This window comes from Globicephala melas, chromosome 11, assembly GCF_963455315.2.
Source record: "Globicephala melas chromosome 11, mGloMel1.2, whole genome shotgun sequence".
NCBI classification, from domain to species: domain Eukaryota; kingdom Metazoa; phylum Chordata; class Mammalia; order Artiodactyla; family Delphinidae; genus Globicephala; species Globicephala melas.
In genome coordinates, this window is record NC_083324.2 from 31,825,758 (window position 1) to 31,841,601 (window position 15,844).

Below are 15,844 nucleotides of genomic sequence, written 5' to 3' on the forward strand. Positions count from 1 at the left end.
TCTTTATTATTTCCTTCCTTCTGCCAACTGTGAAATTAGTTTGCTCTTATTTTTCTAGTTCTTTGAGGTGTAAAATTAGGTTGTTTATTTGAGATCATTTTTCTTTTTTAATGAAAGTGTTCATTGCTATAAACTTCCTCTTAGTACTGCTTTTGGTGTACCTCATAAGTGTTGGTATATATTGTTTCCATTTTCATTTGTCTCAGGATATTTTTTGATTTCCTCTTTGACCCAGTGGTTGTACAAGAGTATGTTATTTAGTTTCCACATATTTGTGAATTTTCTCTCTCTTTTTTTTTTTCTGATTTCTAGTTTTAATCCATTGTGGTCAGAAAAGGTACTTGGTATAATTTTAATCTTCTTAAGTTCCTTAAGACTTGTTTTGTGATCTAACATGGGGTCTATCCTAAAGAATATTCTTTGTGCACTGGAAAAGCATGTATATTCTTCTGCTTTTGGGTGAAAAGTTGTGTATATATCTGTTAAGTATATTTGGTCTATGGTGTTTAAGTTCACTCTTTCTTTACTGATTTTCCGTCTGGATATTCTATCCCTTATTGAAAATGGGATAGTGAAGTCTCCTAATATTATTGTATTGCTATCAGTCTCTCCTTTCATATCAGTTAGTATTTGTTTTATATACTTAGGTGCTCTGATGTTGGGTGCATATGTATTTACAGTTGCTTTATCTTCCTATGCAATTGATCATCTTATCATTATGTAATAATAACCTTCTTTGTCTCTAGAGATAGTTTTTGACTTAAAGTCTACTTCATATTATTTAAGTATAACCATTTCTGCTTTCCTTTGGTTACGATTTGCATGGAATATCTTTTTCCATCCCTTCATATTCAGCCTATGTGTGTCCTTGAATCTAAAGTGAGTTTCTTATAGATACCATACAGTTGGATCTTTGTTTTTTTATCTATTCAGCTGCTCTGTATCTTTTTACTGGGGAGTTTAACCTATTTACATTTAAACTATCTATTGATAGGAAAGAATTTACTATTGCTATTTTAAAAACTATTCTCTGTTTATCTTATAGTTCTTTTGTCCCTCTTTTCTCTCTTGCTGTCTTCCTTTGTGTTTTGTTTTTTTTATATTGATAGGATTTGATTCCTCTTTTTCTTTTGTGTAACTTCTATAAGTATTTTCTTTGTTGTTACCAAGGAGCTTACATATATTATCTTAAAACAGGGTACTTTAAGCTGATAACAACTTAATTCATTTATATGTAAGAACTCTCCACTTTTATCCCTCCTTTCCCCACAGTGTAGGCTATTGATGTCACAATTAACATTTATTTATAGTATGTATCCATTAACATAATTTAGTTATAGTTGTTTTTAATACTTTTGTCCTTTAGCTTTTTTTTTTTTCGGTACGCGGGCCTCTCACTGTTGTGGCCTCTCCCATTGCGGAGCACAAGCTCCGGACGCGCAAGCTCAGCGGCCATGGCTTACGGGCCCAGCCGCTCCGCGGCATGTGGGATCTTCCTAGACCAGGACACGAACCCGTGTCCCCTGCATTGTCAGGCGGACTCTCAACCACTGCGCCACCAGGGAAGCCCTGTCATTTAGCTTTTATAATTAAATTAAAAGTGATTTACACAGCACCATTATAGCAATATCCACCTTTGGTTTTTATTTTATTTTAGTTAGTTAGTTATTTTTGTCTGTGTTGGGTCTTCATTGCTGTTTGCGGGCTTTCTCTAGTTGCGATGAGTGGGGACCACTCTTCGTTGTGGTGCACAGGCTTCCCATTGTGGTGGCTTCTCTTGTTGCAGAGCACTGGCTCTAGGCACATGGGCTTCAGTACTTGTGGCACATGGGCTCAGTAGTTGTGGCTTGTGGGCTCTAGAGCACAGGCTCAGTAGTTGTGGCACATGGGCTTAGTTGCTCCACGGCATGTGGGATCTTCCCAGACCAGGGCTCAAACCCATGTCCCCTGCATTGGCAGGTAGATTCTTAACCACTGCGCCACCAGAGAAGTCCCCACCACCCTGTGGTTTTATATTGCTGAAGTTACATCCGAATAACCCAGAGGTAAAATTTATTCCATCTATACTCTTTGGATTAAAACTACTGTAACTAAAGATTTAAAAATTCCATATTTTAAAATTATTTTAGGAATTCCTTGGCAGTCTAGTGGCTAGGACTTGGCTCTTTCACTGCCAGGGCCTGGCTTCAGTCCCTGGTCAGGGAACTAAGATTCCACAAGCCAAGTGCCCCCCCCCGCCAAAAAAATAAATAAATAATAAAAGGATTTTAAATATGTACCTTTAAAAACTCACATATACATATAGTATTTTGTGAGAAAACTTTACATATTGTGTTAGTTTCCTGGGACTGTTGTAACAAATTACTACACACTTGGTGACTTAAAGCAACAGAAATTTATCCTGTCACAGTTCTGGGGCCAGAAGTCTGAAATCAAGGTGTTGGCAAGAATGTGCTTCCTCTGGTAGCACTAAGGGAGACTCTTTCCTTATCTCTTCCAGCTTCTTTTGGCTCCAGCCTTTTTTTGACTTGTGCCTGCATAACTCTAGTCTTTTTCTTCATGTTCACATGGCCTTCTACTCTGTGTGTCTCTCCACCATGTGACTTTTATAAGGATTTATGACTTTGAATTTAGGGCCCACCAGATAATCCAGAATGATCTCCTCATCTTGAGACTTTAACTTAATTACATCTTCAAAGACCCTTTTTCCAAGTAAGATCACCTTTGTGGCTTCCTGGGATTAGGATGGGGATATATCTTTTTGGGGACCACCACATAATAGAGAAGGGAAAAGAGTATTCAGTAGATTTTCATCCTAAAATACTATTTTGGAGATAGGAAAAATACCCTGCATAAAATAAAAGACAATTTCACTTTATGAAGATTCTGTACAACGTCTCATAGAAAAAATATACAAATAATCATTTTTCAGTTTTTAAAATTTTAAAGCTAATACTATACGTTGTAAAAAAATACAAAATAGGGGCCTCCCTGGTGGCGCAATGGTTGATAGTCCGCCTGCTGATGCAGGGGACGTGGGTTTGTGCCCCGGTCCGGGAGGATCCCACGTGCTGTGAGCGGCTGGGCCCGTGGGCCATGGCCGTTGGGCCTGCACGTCCGGAGCCTGTGCTCCGCAGCGGTGAGAGGCCCGTGTACCGCAAAAAAATAAATAAAATAAACTTCATCTTTCTGATAATGAGTGATAGATTTTCTTTTCATAATTCATTCCCATATTTTCCATAGCCAGTTAGTCCCCAGCATCTATTGGTTTTTCCCTCATTGCTAACTTTCGTATCTGTCTTCTCCTCTCCATCGCAGTTCCTCTGACCAACCCCCATAATAGCTTCAGTTTTGACTTTCATCATTTCCTACCTGAATCAATACAATAGAGCTACTCTGGTCCAGTCTACATCCTGCTACCAGAATGAGGATTCCAAAACACAAATTCATTCCATTTACTCCCCTACTTAAAACCCTCCATTGGAACCCTCTTCGTCTTAGCATGACATCCTTAACATAGCTTATAAAGCCTTTCAGGATCTGACCCCGGTCTGCTTCTCAGGTTTTATTTCTTGCCATTCCTCTCTCACACCCTCTTTTCACATCCTACAGAATCCCTTTGATACTCTGTGTCCACTCACATCTCCATGTCTGTATATATGTTGTTTCCCCTGCCTTGAACATTATTCCCTTCTGCACCTGGTTAACTCACACTTCCCTTCCAAATTCATCTCAGCTATTCCTTCATCTGGGAAATCTTCCTTGATTATTCCTCTCCTATTTCCCTCCTTGTCTTCCTACCTGGGTCTGGGCTAATTGTTTATCCCAAGTATTCTAGTAGCCTCCCACTACCTTGGGACTTACTCTGTCATGTCATTATTATACCATATTATTTTAGTCTATTTAATTTCAATATCAGTTCTTTTCAGAGATCATGTGTTTTATTTTCATATCTCCTAGCTTGGTATATAGGTATACTGTATTTTTGATAAATGTTTGTTGAATAAACAGATGAATAAATGGGTGTTATAAACTTCATTTCTACTATCTCTAGAGCATTGTTTATTCTCTTACTAGTTTTCATTTCTCAAAGAATTCAGAATAAGAATATGTTTTGCACAACTGTGTAATGTAATATGCTAGACTAAAATATTTGAGAGATTTTTATCATGCCTACAATTTAAATTCCTTAAGTTTAAATTTTATAAAGACCTTAGGAAAACTACATTTTTAAAATGAAATGTTTATTTTCTTTTATTATGTAAATAAGATGAAAGTAAAGTATCTTATTCTTTTCACTTTGAAGGAACTGATTCCTACAAGTGATAGCAATGTAGTTGTATCTCTCACACGCCTCTTTGAAGTACTCCTCTGTAACGTGGTAGAAAACGATCCTACCAGCAAGCACATTCGTGTTTGGATTATGGTTGGTTTTATACTTATTGTGTTTTTTAACTATGGAATAAAATATGCCTCTGGCAAACTTGTGTTGAGAAAGACATTACAAGACCTAGAGCTGTTTTTTGGTGAGAACCAAAAGAATACCTGAAGACATTAAAGTTGCCCTGACCTGGTATTCTGATTTAAAAAACGATTTAGAGAAAGTAAAATATGTCAGAATGAATCAAGACACCCTATTACTTATGAAAGATCATAATTTGATAAACAATAAGGTGACAATATTAAACCAATATAGACTTCAGGTGAATTGATCTTGTCTAAATGTTAAGCTAGAGTGTAGGCTACAACAAACTGGCTACAAAAGACTAGGAGCAGGCATCCAACCAGCTGGGTGGAGCATTGCAGGCAGAGTTCATAGAGGATATATGTAGGAAGGAGTCAGTGGTCCAGGTTAGTTAATGTCTAGAGATCAGAGAATAGCAGAGAATAAGGCTCTCAGGGAGCCAAAGGAAAGAGGTGTTCTGTACTCTTCCCTGGTCTATGCTACTTTCCTATCCACCACCTTTTTCTCAAATGCCTCGATCTCTTTCAATCTATCTTCTCTTCTACTCTGTGATAATAGCAGTTCCCTCCCACGGTTTTCCCTTCACTTTGTTGCCACAGAAAATTTTCTCTTAAAGTATTTTTGATAGATTTTTCTAACTAGATAAGGCATGTACCTAGAGCAAAAGACAAAAGTAAGTTTTCTACCCATACCAGTCCCCCAGCCACCCTCAAGGCAACCACTATTACCAGTGCCTCATGTAGCCTGCTAGAGATATTTGATGCATATCCTCTTCTATATGTATACATATTTTATACATGTTAGCATACTATACATACTGATTTGCATCTTTTCTCACAATATATTTTGGAGATCTTTCCATATCAGTATTGGGTTACCTTTTTTTTTTTTTTTTTAATAGCTACATGTATTCCAGTGTATGTAGCATATTCCAATTAAGCTGACTTCTATTGAAGAACATTTGGGTTGCTTCAGATATTTTGCTACCACAAACAGTGTTGCAGTAAATATTCTTGTACATATATCGTTTTGTCCAGTGGGAATATATTTGAAGATAAACTCCTAAAAGAGAAATTCCTAGGTCATTTGGCATGAGAATTTTAATTTAGATACATAGTGCCAGAGGAATGATTCGTTACGTGACTTAGATGTGCTCCATTCTACTTTATTTGTAAATCTGACCTTTTCCAAGTAGATTAATCAGAACTTAATGTACTATATTTTAGTTAATCTGTTAAAATTTCCTTTTAAATAGTTTAAATTAATTTTTCTTTTTAACCAACAGGCTTGCTTTATATTTTCTTTGATTTGGTCCATTGGAGGAAGTTGTGATACAGATGGTCGCATTGCTTTTGACAATTACATACGATTAGTCATATTGGGAAAAGATGAAAGCAACCCAATACCTGACTCTGTGGGTAAATGGGAATGCCACTTTGATGAAAAAGGCCTAGTCTATGACTACATGTATGAGGTATGATATAAAATGCTTGTTATGATAAGCTGTAAAACACAAAGTCTTAGATCAGCAGTCAAAAGTGGGTTTCCATCCTAGAGTTACTTTGACTCCTGTGGTTAGCATTTTAGTCCCTTCTCTTCAGTTTCTCCTCCTGTAACTTGTGGACAGTATAGATAAACTTATTTTGAGAATATTTTATAATTTCAGATTTAAATTAAATCTATTTTCTCCAATTTAAAAAAGAATTCACGAGAAGATTCTTTTAAACAGTAAGCATTTGCATAATTATTTGATTCATGAAAATTTTACTTCACAGAGCCATAAGATCTGGATAGAGACTTATTACAATTTTACCTAAACCTAGAAACACAACTGACTAGCACAGCCAGGACTTGTACCCAGCTCTCCTGATTGCCAGTGCAGAAATCTTTCCCTAAAACCATGTTAACACAGAATTTTAAGAATATGACCAGAAAGAGAGTTTCATCCTCATTAGTCACAGTGGGAAGTGAATAGAATAACCTCTAAAACTAAAAAATCAAGAAGTGATAACACAAGCATATTCTTTAAGAATTGAAGGTAAATATCAAAATATCCAGCTTAAAGAGGCAAAGGTAGTTGCTGTTAGGAGAAAAGAGTAGGAAACTGCTGTTTTTCCTTAACTGTGTAAACTTTTGACTCTAAAATAGTGCATAAATAACTTTGATAAAAATAAAAGCTAAAACCTAAGAAATTAAGAATATGAATTACTGAAGAAACACTCACCCAAACTTGCAAAATTACCGTCACCCAGACACAAACCATATACATATACAACTTGCCAGAAAATATTTAAAGATTCTTAGATGCCAGCCATAGGACTGGAGTCCAAGAGACCGCCCTCTTTGCCAGGTGCTAACTCTTTTGTTGATTGATGGTGAGAGGCTTTAGGATCTCCAGGGAAGGGCAGGACAACTTGGAGAGGAAGATATCTGTGTGGGGGAGGGTGGATTCCCTAATCAGGATCACTTAGGGTATCAAGACAGCAGCTATTTAGCCCCTGGTTCAGAAGAACTTCAATAATGTAACAATCAGTCCAGCCATTCCAATATGTCCTGGCTGAATATCAGCCTGGATCAATATGCCAAAGAGAATAATTTTAGAGAAACAAATATGAGTTTATTTGATATTTTGTTTCTAGTTAGATTATTGCCCATTTACTTTAAAATATGAAAACATTAAGCCAAAGTCCTGTCAATTGTAACTTCAGCCACATCAGAGTGGCTCTCAGATAAATTCTTGATATATGCACAAGGACATCTTGAAGGCAGCCTGGAAAGATTAGAGTGTTAAGAGGACAGGGACTTCCCTGGTGGCACAGTGGTTAAGAATGCATCTGCCAATGTAAGGGACATGGGTTAGATCCCTGGTCTGGGAAGATCCCATAGGCCGCGGAGCAACTAAGCCCATGTGCCACAACTACTGTGCCTGCACTCTAGAGCCCGCAAGCCACAACTACTGAGCCTGCGAGCCACAACTACTGAGCCCATGCACCGCAACTATTGAAGCCCGCGTGCCTAGAGCCCATGCTCCACAACAAGAGAAGCCACTGTATTTCACAATAAAAAGGAGGAAAAGGCTGTAAAGTTTTTAAAAGCAAATATGATAACTGTGCTAAAAAGAGCCTTTTAGATAGCAAGTGCATGGTTATAATACTTTAAAATTTATGTTCTCTTATAGATGAAAAACCGAGGTCGCTGGATCCACTGGAATGAATTAATTAAAAGTACTAATTTAGGAGATAAATGTGTCAAGATTCAAGATATCATAGTCCCTACAATGGATACAATTAGATATACATTTCTAATGGATTTGAGTATTACCTATGCAAAGTAAGAAACTCTATTATAAACATGCATTTTAAATATTATAGTACCTTTCTAATAGGATCATAGGATTTTAAAAATAATTTTTTTATTTTTATTTATTTTTGGCCGTGTAGGGTCTTTGTTGCTGCACACGGGCTTTCTCTAGTTGCGGCGAGTGGGGGCTACTCTTTGTTGTGATGTGCGGGCTTCTCATTGCAGTGGCTTCTCTTGTTGCGGAGCACGGGCTCTAGGTGCACGGGCTTCAGTAGTTGTGGCACACAGGCTCAGTCGTTGTGGCTTGCGGTGTCTAGAGAGCAGGCTCAGTAGTTGTGGTGCACGGGCTTAGTTGCTCCATGGCAAGTGGGATCTTCCCAGACCAGGGCTCGAACCCGTGTCCCCTGAATTGGCAGGCGGATTCTTAATCACTGTGCCACCAGGGAAGCCCAGGATCATAGGATTTTTGAAGTGAACTTTGAGGTCATCCATTTTCAGATAACAAGGACCCTGAGGGACTAATTGACATTTCCATAGTGACATCTGTTACTAGTGGTAAACCTGAAATCCAGGTTTCCTATTGCCCACTTCAAAGTCTTTACCATCATACTTTGTTGCCTCATAAGCCATCTTTTATTTCTTTTATTTGTAATAGCAGATTAAAAGTCAGTTACAGTGTTACTGTTAAAAAGGTATGCACTCTACTCACAGGTTCATTGTACTCCTGAGGGATAAGACTAACCATGATCCACATTTTCCCGTTTGGCATTTTTGAGATCTGTCCTATGCTAGTTCTTCATAACTTAAGATGAACATAAAAGACTCAGACTTAAATAAGAAGAGCACATCAAAAAAGATGAAAAGCCTAGCACGTACCATAGACATATCCATACCAATTTTCTTAATAACACTTTTATAGTTATTTTTCTTTGAAACACTAGCCATAATTTATCATTAATATTATTTAAACTGGGGCTTCCCTGGTGGTGCAGTGGTTAAGAATCCGCCTGCCAGTGCAGGGGACATGGGTTCAAGCCCTGGTCTGGGAAGATCCCATATGCCACGGAGCAACTAAGCCCATGTGCCCCAATTACTGAGCCTGCGCTCTAGAGCCTGTCAGCCGCAACTACTGAGCCTGTGGGCCACAAGTACTGAAGCCCACGCACCTAGAGCCCATGCTCCACAACAGGAGAAGCCATGGCAATGAGAAGCCCACGCACCACAACGAAGAGTAGCCCCCGCTCGCCACACCTAGAGAAAGCCTGCACACAGCAATGAAGACCCAATGCAGCCAAAAGTAAAAAAATAAATAAATAAAATTATTAAAAAAATATTATTTAAACTGGACAAGCTTACATTATATGCATGAATGTCATGGTTTATTGTTTTTGATGAAGAACCTGTTTCTGCGTGAATTTTGTGACAGTTTTATCCTGTTTATTAAAAAAAAAGAAAAATAGCTTATGAGGGAACATTATTTTATCCCTATTTTGTACCCATAGTTGCATTTTTGCATTTAGAGGCTAATATTAAAAACTTCATTAAGCAAGGAGAGTACTTGTCAATGCTGGGGAATTCCTGGTACAGGAATTCTCTTGTTCCATGAACCATTTGTCAGAATAATGCTTTTGAATGAATAAGTACAAACATAGGATTATAAAGCAAACCACATATTAAAATATATTTATTAAAATATTGAACAAATTTGAGCTATAGTAGTAATAATGTGCTTTTTATTAACACATTAAATAATAAGATCCAGCAGTGAGTCTGATGATGATCATAATTTTGAAGAAGCAATGGGCATAAGTGATATTTTTGAGATATCTCTAACAATTGTAATATTCAGTATAATATCTGTGATTTCTATTGATGACAAATATTAACAATATTATTATTGATAATAAAGTACACAGGTACTATATTATAAATTGCTCCATTTTAGTTAAGGGTAGTGAAAGTAAAGGTATAAACTCTATGTCATCTAAGTTCACAAACTCTCAATATTGTCTTAGAATTTCTTCAGTTTGATCCATGGACCTCAAGTTAAGAACAGTGTTTATTTAGTAAAATTATTTTAATAAATAGTTTTCCATAACGTGTTACTCAGACTGGAAAGCGTAGATGAATTCTCAGGCATCACTGTAGTTCTAAATGATCTTTTTTTGTTTATAGTATTAATTTTATGTTTCTACTTCAATGATAATTTTAAAAATTAATATTATCATTATTTGGGTCATATAGATGACTCTTTATACCTGATTACTGCTGCTCAGTTTTAGTGCCAGCCTTTGTGTTTGTCTTTATGTAGCATGTGATGCCAAGTTGTCAATTAAAGTGACAGTATTTAATTTTTAATTCAGTATGTCTCAAACTGGGATTCTCCAGGGTTCTGTGAACATAAACTCTTAGGATTTTTTTTTTTCCCTTTAAAATTAGTTCAGACCACTCAAAAATGAGAAACCCTGCTTTTGAAGCCCTTGGAATAGGGAATTCCTTAGAGTTTGCTTTTAGACAAGTATTTTCAGTTAGTAACACTGACTTGATTCAAAAATGCTATTAATGGGCATATATAACCGTTACCTTTAGAATTCATTGTTATTTAGTTTCTCACAAAAACTTTGTGCTGTTGAGATAACTGCGAAACACTTTCAACCTCTCTTATTGTCATCATCCTATTAGTCTATTCCACACAGCACCCTTTTGCCTGTATCTCTAACTAAAAAGTACAAATACATCACTTTTCTGAGGAGACAAACTTTGGCTTTTTTTTTTTTTTTCTGAAAAGTTAAGCATGTTACTACTCGTTTTATGAGTGTTTTTACATATAGCAATGTTACATTTGTTCAAATAATAGTTTGTTACTATTTAAATTTCAGTAAGTAAGCAAAACGGTGCCAATTGTTACTTTCACCGGTCTTTTATGAAATTACAATGATAAATTGAAATGTGAGTTTTTGGATGAAGTTGATTTGATTACTATTTAGGTTTTCAACTAAATCCAGCCTCCTCTAATTGAAATGTATTCTGACTTTTTCTCCTTTTGAATGATATGTTCACTGTTTCATTAAGGCCGCTACTTTTTGTGGGTCCAACGGGTACAGGAAAATCAGTGTATGTGAAGAATAAGCTGATGAATCACTTGGAAAAGGACCTGTACTTTCCTTTTTATGTTAATTTCTCCGCACGGACCAGTGCCAATCAGGTTCAGGTTAGTTAAAAGCCAGAAACATGGGTCTATAGTTATTAATTTTTTTGCCTTTTTGATTAGCATTTAAAACTGTATTTTAAATGAGCAGCTGTGTAAATCCTCTATGAATTTAAATAAAACTTCAAAATTTCTTTTTGGCATTACAAGTAAGTTTTAAGGACAAAAGTTCAAGAGAACATTTTTGCATTAATACTGAATTGTTGAGCTTTGTCATCATTTTTTTCAAGCCCAAGAAGCAACAATTGATTTCTTAACTGGAGAAGTAAAGGAGAAGAGAGGGAGGGTGGAAGAGAGAGAGGGAAGGAGAGAGAGAAGGAGACAAGGGGAGAGAGAGAGAGAGAGAGAAAACTTGTTCTTTCGAGACTCTCCTAGATGGTCCCCTAGGGGTATTTGCTGCCTACTGAAGTTCTGTCAGTGAAAGATCTTTCAAACCATATACTGTTTATTGTATGACCTTCTGTGACAGGAAACTGTGCATCCCACCCTTTACCCCCAGAGGTACCAAGATGAAAGTACTGCATGAGATCTTTTCTAATCACCATTTTTATCATCCATTCCTAAATTTATATCTGTCCATTCTCTCCTGATCTATGGTGCTCATTTTCATTGTTTTAAGCCAGTAGAATTCCCTAATTTCAAAATACTACAGATTTAGATTAGTGCTTTTAGATATTAAGTTAAAGTTAATAGATATGTTGGGGTATCCAATACAGAAAATATTTTGTGTGTGTTTGTGCATATGTGTGTATACAATATAAATATATAAATAGGTGTAACAATTGGTTACATATAAACATGTAACAATTCTGAGCACATAGAAGGATTTCAATATATGCTCTTTGAATGATGTTGAATATGAAGTTTGGTATAACCCTAAAATGAATAAATATAAATGAATAAACATGCACATAGTGTTGCTTGGCATTATTTCCTTACATAATTAGACTGTTAAATTTCTTTTTTTTTTTCTGGTGTTAAGTATGGCTTTAAATATACTACTATTTCTTTTTTATATTTTAGAACATTATCATGGCTAGGCTGGATAAAAGACGCAAAGGAGTTTTTGGACCACCTATGGGAAAGAAGTGCATAATTTTTATAGATGACATGAATATGCCTGCATTGGAGAAATATGGAGCTCAACCTCCTATTGAATTATTACGACAGTTTTTTGACTGTGGGAATTGGTAACTATTTAATTAAAGTCTTAAGTAGCCATGCTGAAGTTATTTCTTGTTCTCTTTTTCTATTTTAATTTCTCACATCAAAATAATACATTTTCTCAAATTACTTATGGAAGAAAATGGTTGCTCAGATTTTCCTATAAAGAAAATTTTAGAAGACTTTTCTATACCTTTTTATACCATGGAAGAATAATCCAGTATTAATTTTTGTCCTTTTTATCTACTACTTTCAATTATTAAATATAATTTACAAATTACATCTTTTACCATCAACCAGCACTGAGAATTTGTGGGTAGTCTCCAACCTAAGTAACCGTAATCAGCACCCTATGTTTCTACCATTTTAAAATTCTTTATATTATCTATAACTATTTGGGACTACTGTATCCTTGGGATGGCTTGGTTTTGACAGCAATTTCGTAGATAACTCTTCCATTCCTCCCACCCTATTTTATGATGACATGGTTAGTTTCCAACAAATAAGACATTGTATCTTTTAGTTCAGATTAATAATTCTTCATTTCATCCTGTTAAAATACTTTCCTAATCCCTAATATGCCATGATTTTTATCTCAAGGCAAGGGTAACCTAACTGTGAAGCTAAGTCATATTTTGGGATTATATTTTTGTTGTTGTTATTGCATGCCCTTGGAATCCTGCCTCCAGGAGATAACCACTGTTAATAGTTTATTCCCTATTCTTCCAAGGTTTTTTTCTATATAAATATATTTTTATTAAAAAAAGACCCATATTACATATAATGTTTTTGCAACTTATTTGCACTTAAATATTTATCGATATTATTTGTCTGTCTCATTCATTTTGTTCCCTTTTAGTACTGTTTAGTTTTGTGGATCTTGCTATAATTTACTTAACCAGTCCCTTATTGACAGTTACTAGAGTTGTTGCCAAAAATCAAGTCATATTTTCATACTTTCTATGGTACTTTTAGACTAAGAACTGGCTATATAGATTTCTTCCATAACCACCCCCCTTTTTTGCAAGAACTTCAATATTAAAGGACTTTATGACCTGTTGGAAATAAGCAGCTTTTCACTTTGAGTGGTTCCAGCTAAACTGAGTCATTTGTATACCCCTTCTGATTAAAACTTCTTTGAAGCTTTGTTATTCCCTAATGGGTCTCTTTTTATATAACAAAATTGTGTATAGGTTCTATTTATACATTCTTTTGTGCTCCAAAGATAAGATTTGAGATGAGAAAAAGAAATCAGGACTTAGCTGTAAGTAGAATAAGTGTATAGTTTATTGTTCAAACCAGGACATTTCTGAGAGAAAAAGGGGAGTGTTAATAGTTACTACAGGACAGGCACAAACAACAATTGTCCTAGGCAAAGTGGGACATATTGTCATTTACCTGTAACCATTCACAAAAAAGATTGATCTCTCATCCATACTTCTGGATTTGGAGTGTGAAGAGGCAAAGGAGAGTCAAATTGGAAAGAACTGAAAAAAAGAAAGGCAAGAGCAAGAGGAAGGGACCTTCTAGATACTCAGAATCTGGGCAACAGAATCAGTGTCACTGAAAGGAGAAATAGAGTGCTGCTTTAAAACAAGTTTTCTCTGCAGATTGGTGGTTGCCTGAGGTGGGGGATAGGGGGAGCAAAATAGGTGAAGAGGATCAAAAGATACAAATTACCAGTTATAAAATGAGTAAGTCAGGGGCTGTAATGTACATCATGGTGACTATAGTTAATAATACTGTATCACATATTTGAAAGTAGCTAGGAGGGTGAATCTTGAAAGTTATCACAAGAAAAAAAATTTTGTAACTATGTATGGTGACAAATGTTAACTGGACTTATTGTGGTGATCATTTTACAATTTGGACAAATATCAAATCATTACGGTGTACACGGACACTAATATAATGTTATGTCAGTTATACCTCAATTTAAAAAAAAAGAAATAAAAATTATAGAAATCCTTAAAAAAAAACTTCTCTCTTACTCCAAGCATTATCTAATCTTCTTCCATTTAAAGAAGCTAAAATCAGATTAATTTTCTAAGGAGATCTACTTTTCAATCCATCTTGTTGGCTTTATAACTGATCGTTTTGGAATTTTTATGTGCTTTCAAGGTATGACCTTAAGGACACAAGTAAAATCACGTTGGTTGACATAGAACTGATTGCTGCCATGGGCCCTCCAGGTGGTGGAAGAAATCCAGTCACTCCCCGTTTTATTAGACATTTCAACATCTGCACTATTAATACTTTTAGTGATGAAACCATGGTCCGAATCTTCTCATCAATTGTAGCATTCTACCTTAGGACTCGAGAATTTCCTCCAGAGTACTTTTTAGTTGGGAACCAAATTGTCAATGGGACTATGGAGGTGAGCAAAGAATGCAATAGAGTGTTTTAGTACTACATATATCCTTATTTGATCCTTCCTTTTTGTTTTTTTTAACTTCTTTTTTCCCTTAGCCACTTTAGTCTTCAGTGTCAGAGAAGCTGTTAGGAAGGCTTGAGAACAGGAAGATCATAGGCTTTGAAATTGGGGAATCTAACTGCGTTTGAGTCTTGACTGCTATTTCCTAGCTATCTGGCCTTGAGCAAGTAATTGACCTTCCAGAAACTTACTTTTTAATCACTAAAATGGGAGATAATACCTATTTCACAAGGTTATTATAAGGAAATCATCCAGAACCAATATCTGCCATACTGTGGGTGTTTCCCTAATTGTTGGGTCCCTACTCTAGTATTTACTAATTTTCCCTTCTCTCTCTTCGTTCCCATTCTTCATGTTGCGTCAAAAAAAAAAAAAAAGAAACTTAAGAAGCTTATGAATACATTATTTTTGCCAGACCACATAACTTAGGAGTAGCAGTGAAAAAAAAAAAAAAAAAGAGAATACAAGGGTGGGACTAGAAAACAAGATTGCCCATATGGCCAAAGAGCAGCCCTTAACTTATTCAGGGTGTGTTACCTGCTTCTGCTCAGAGGCCAGAGCCAGCCTCATCGGTGATGGTAAAAGGGAAAAAAATGTATCTAAGGTAATTTAGTGATAATCTCATTGAACTAAGCTTTCTGGATCCTTGATACAGTGGGGTTCACTTTGGCATCACTGCAACCAGAAGCAAAAAGCTCCCTAGAATCATTCCATCAGTTTCCAAGAGCACTGTATCTTTCTAAAGTTCTTCTGCCCCTGTTCTGGTGGAAAATTGGGTTGTTAAAATAGAGAAACTATGAGCAAAGAGATAGTACATTATTATAATTTCTGTACTTATACAGAAAAGTTCTTCTATTTATAAAATATGGTAGTTATATTTCAGGCATCTCCTGGAAAGAGAGGGGAGTTGGTTAGGCAAAAGAGGATACAGAAAGGATCCTCTTTTTTTTCTGTCTTTGATGTATTGTAGACCTACCATGTGTGGAGATTAGGGGAGATGAATTAGAGAACATATATAAATAAAAAATAATTTCATTTGGATTTTTTTTCAGGCTATATTATAAAAGGTTTAATTTACCTTTCTTAAAGAGGATGTTAAACTTCATTTGGTGAATTCAGCATGTAGTAAAAATATACTTCATTTTGATATTATAGCCAATTAAGATAGGAGGAGGAGAGGGGAGAGAGAAAACAAGAGAGAGAAGGGAAGGGAGAGAACACGTTGATTTGTTTTGAAGTCAGTGGTGGTCAAAGAAAATTGTTTCATCATCCT

At 35.9% G+C, this 15,844-nt stretch overlaps 1 protein-coding gene across 1 annotated transcript in view; it reads left to right on the top strand.

Moving 5' to 3' along the window:
- DNAH12 (dynein axonemal heavy chain 12) overlaps window positions 1-15,844 on the top strand; it is a 226,431-nt gene that overhangs the window by 137,930 nt on the left and 72,657 nt on the right. Inside the window, exons 36-41 of the mRNA XM_060308393.1 lie at window positions 4,307-4,426; window positions 5,751-5,939; window positions 7,644-7,795; window positions 10,838-10,976; window positions 11,997-12,163; window positions 14,259-14,514. Of these exons, the coding sequence (XP_060164376.1) occupies window positions 4,307-4,426; window positions 5,751-5,939; window positions 7,644-7,795; window positions 10,838-10,976; window positions 11,997-12,163; window positions 14,259-14,514 (1,023 nt within the window). The remainder of the gene's footprint in view (window positions 1-4,306; window positions 4,427-5,750; window positions 5,940-7,643; window positions 7,796-10,837; window positions 10,977-11,996; window positions 12,164-14,258; window positions 14,515-15,844) is intronic.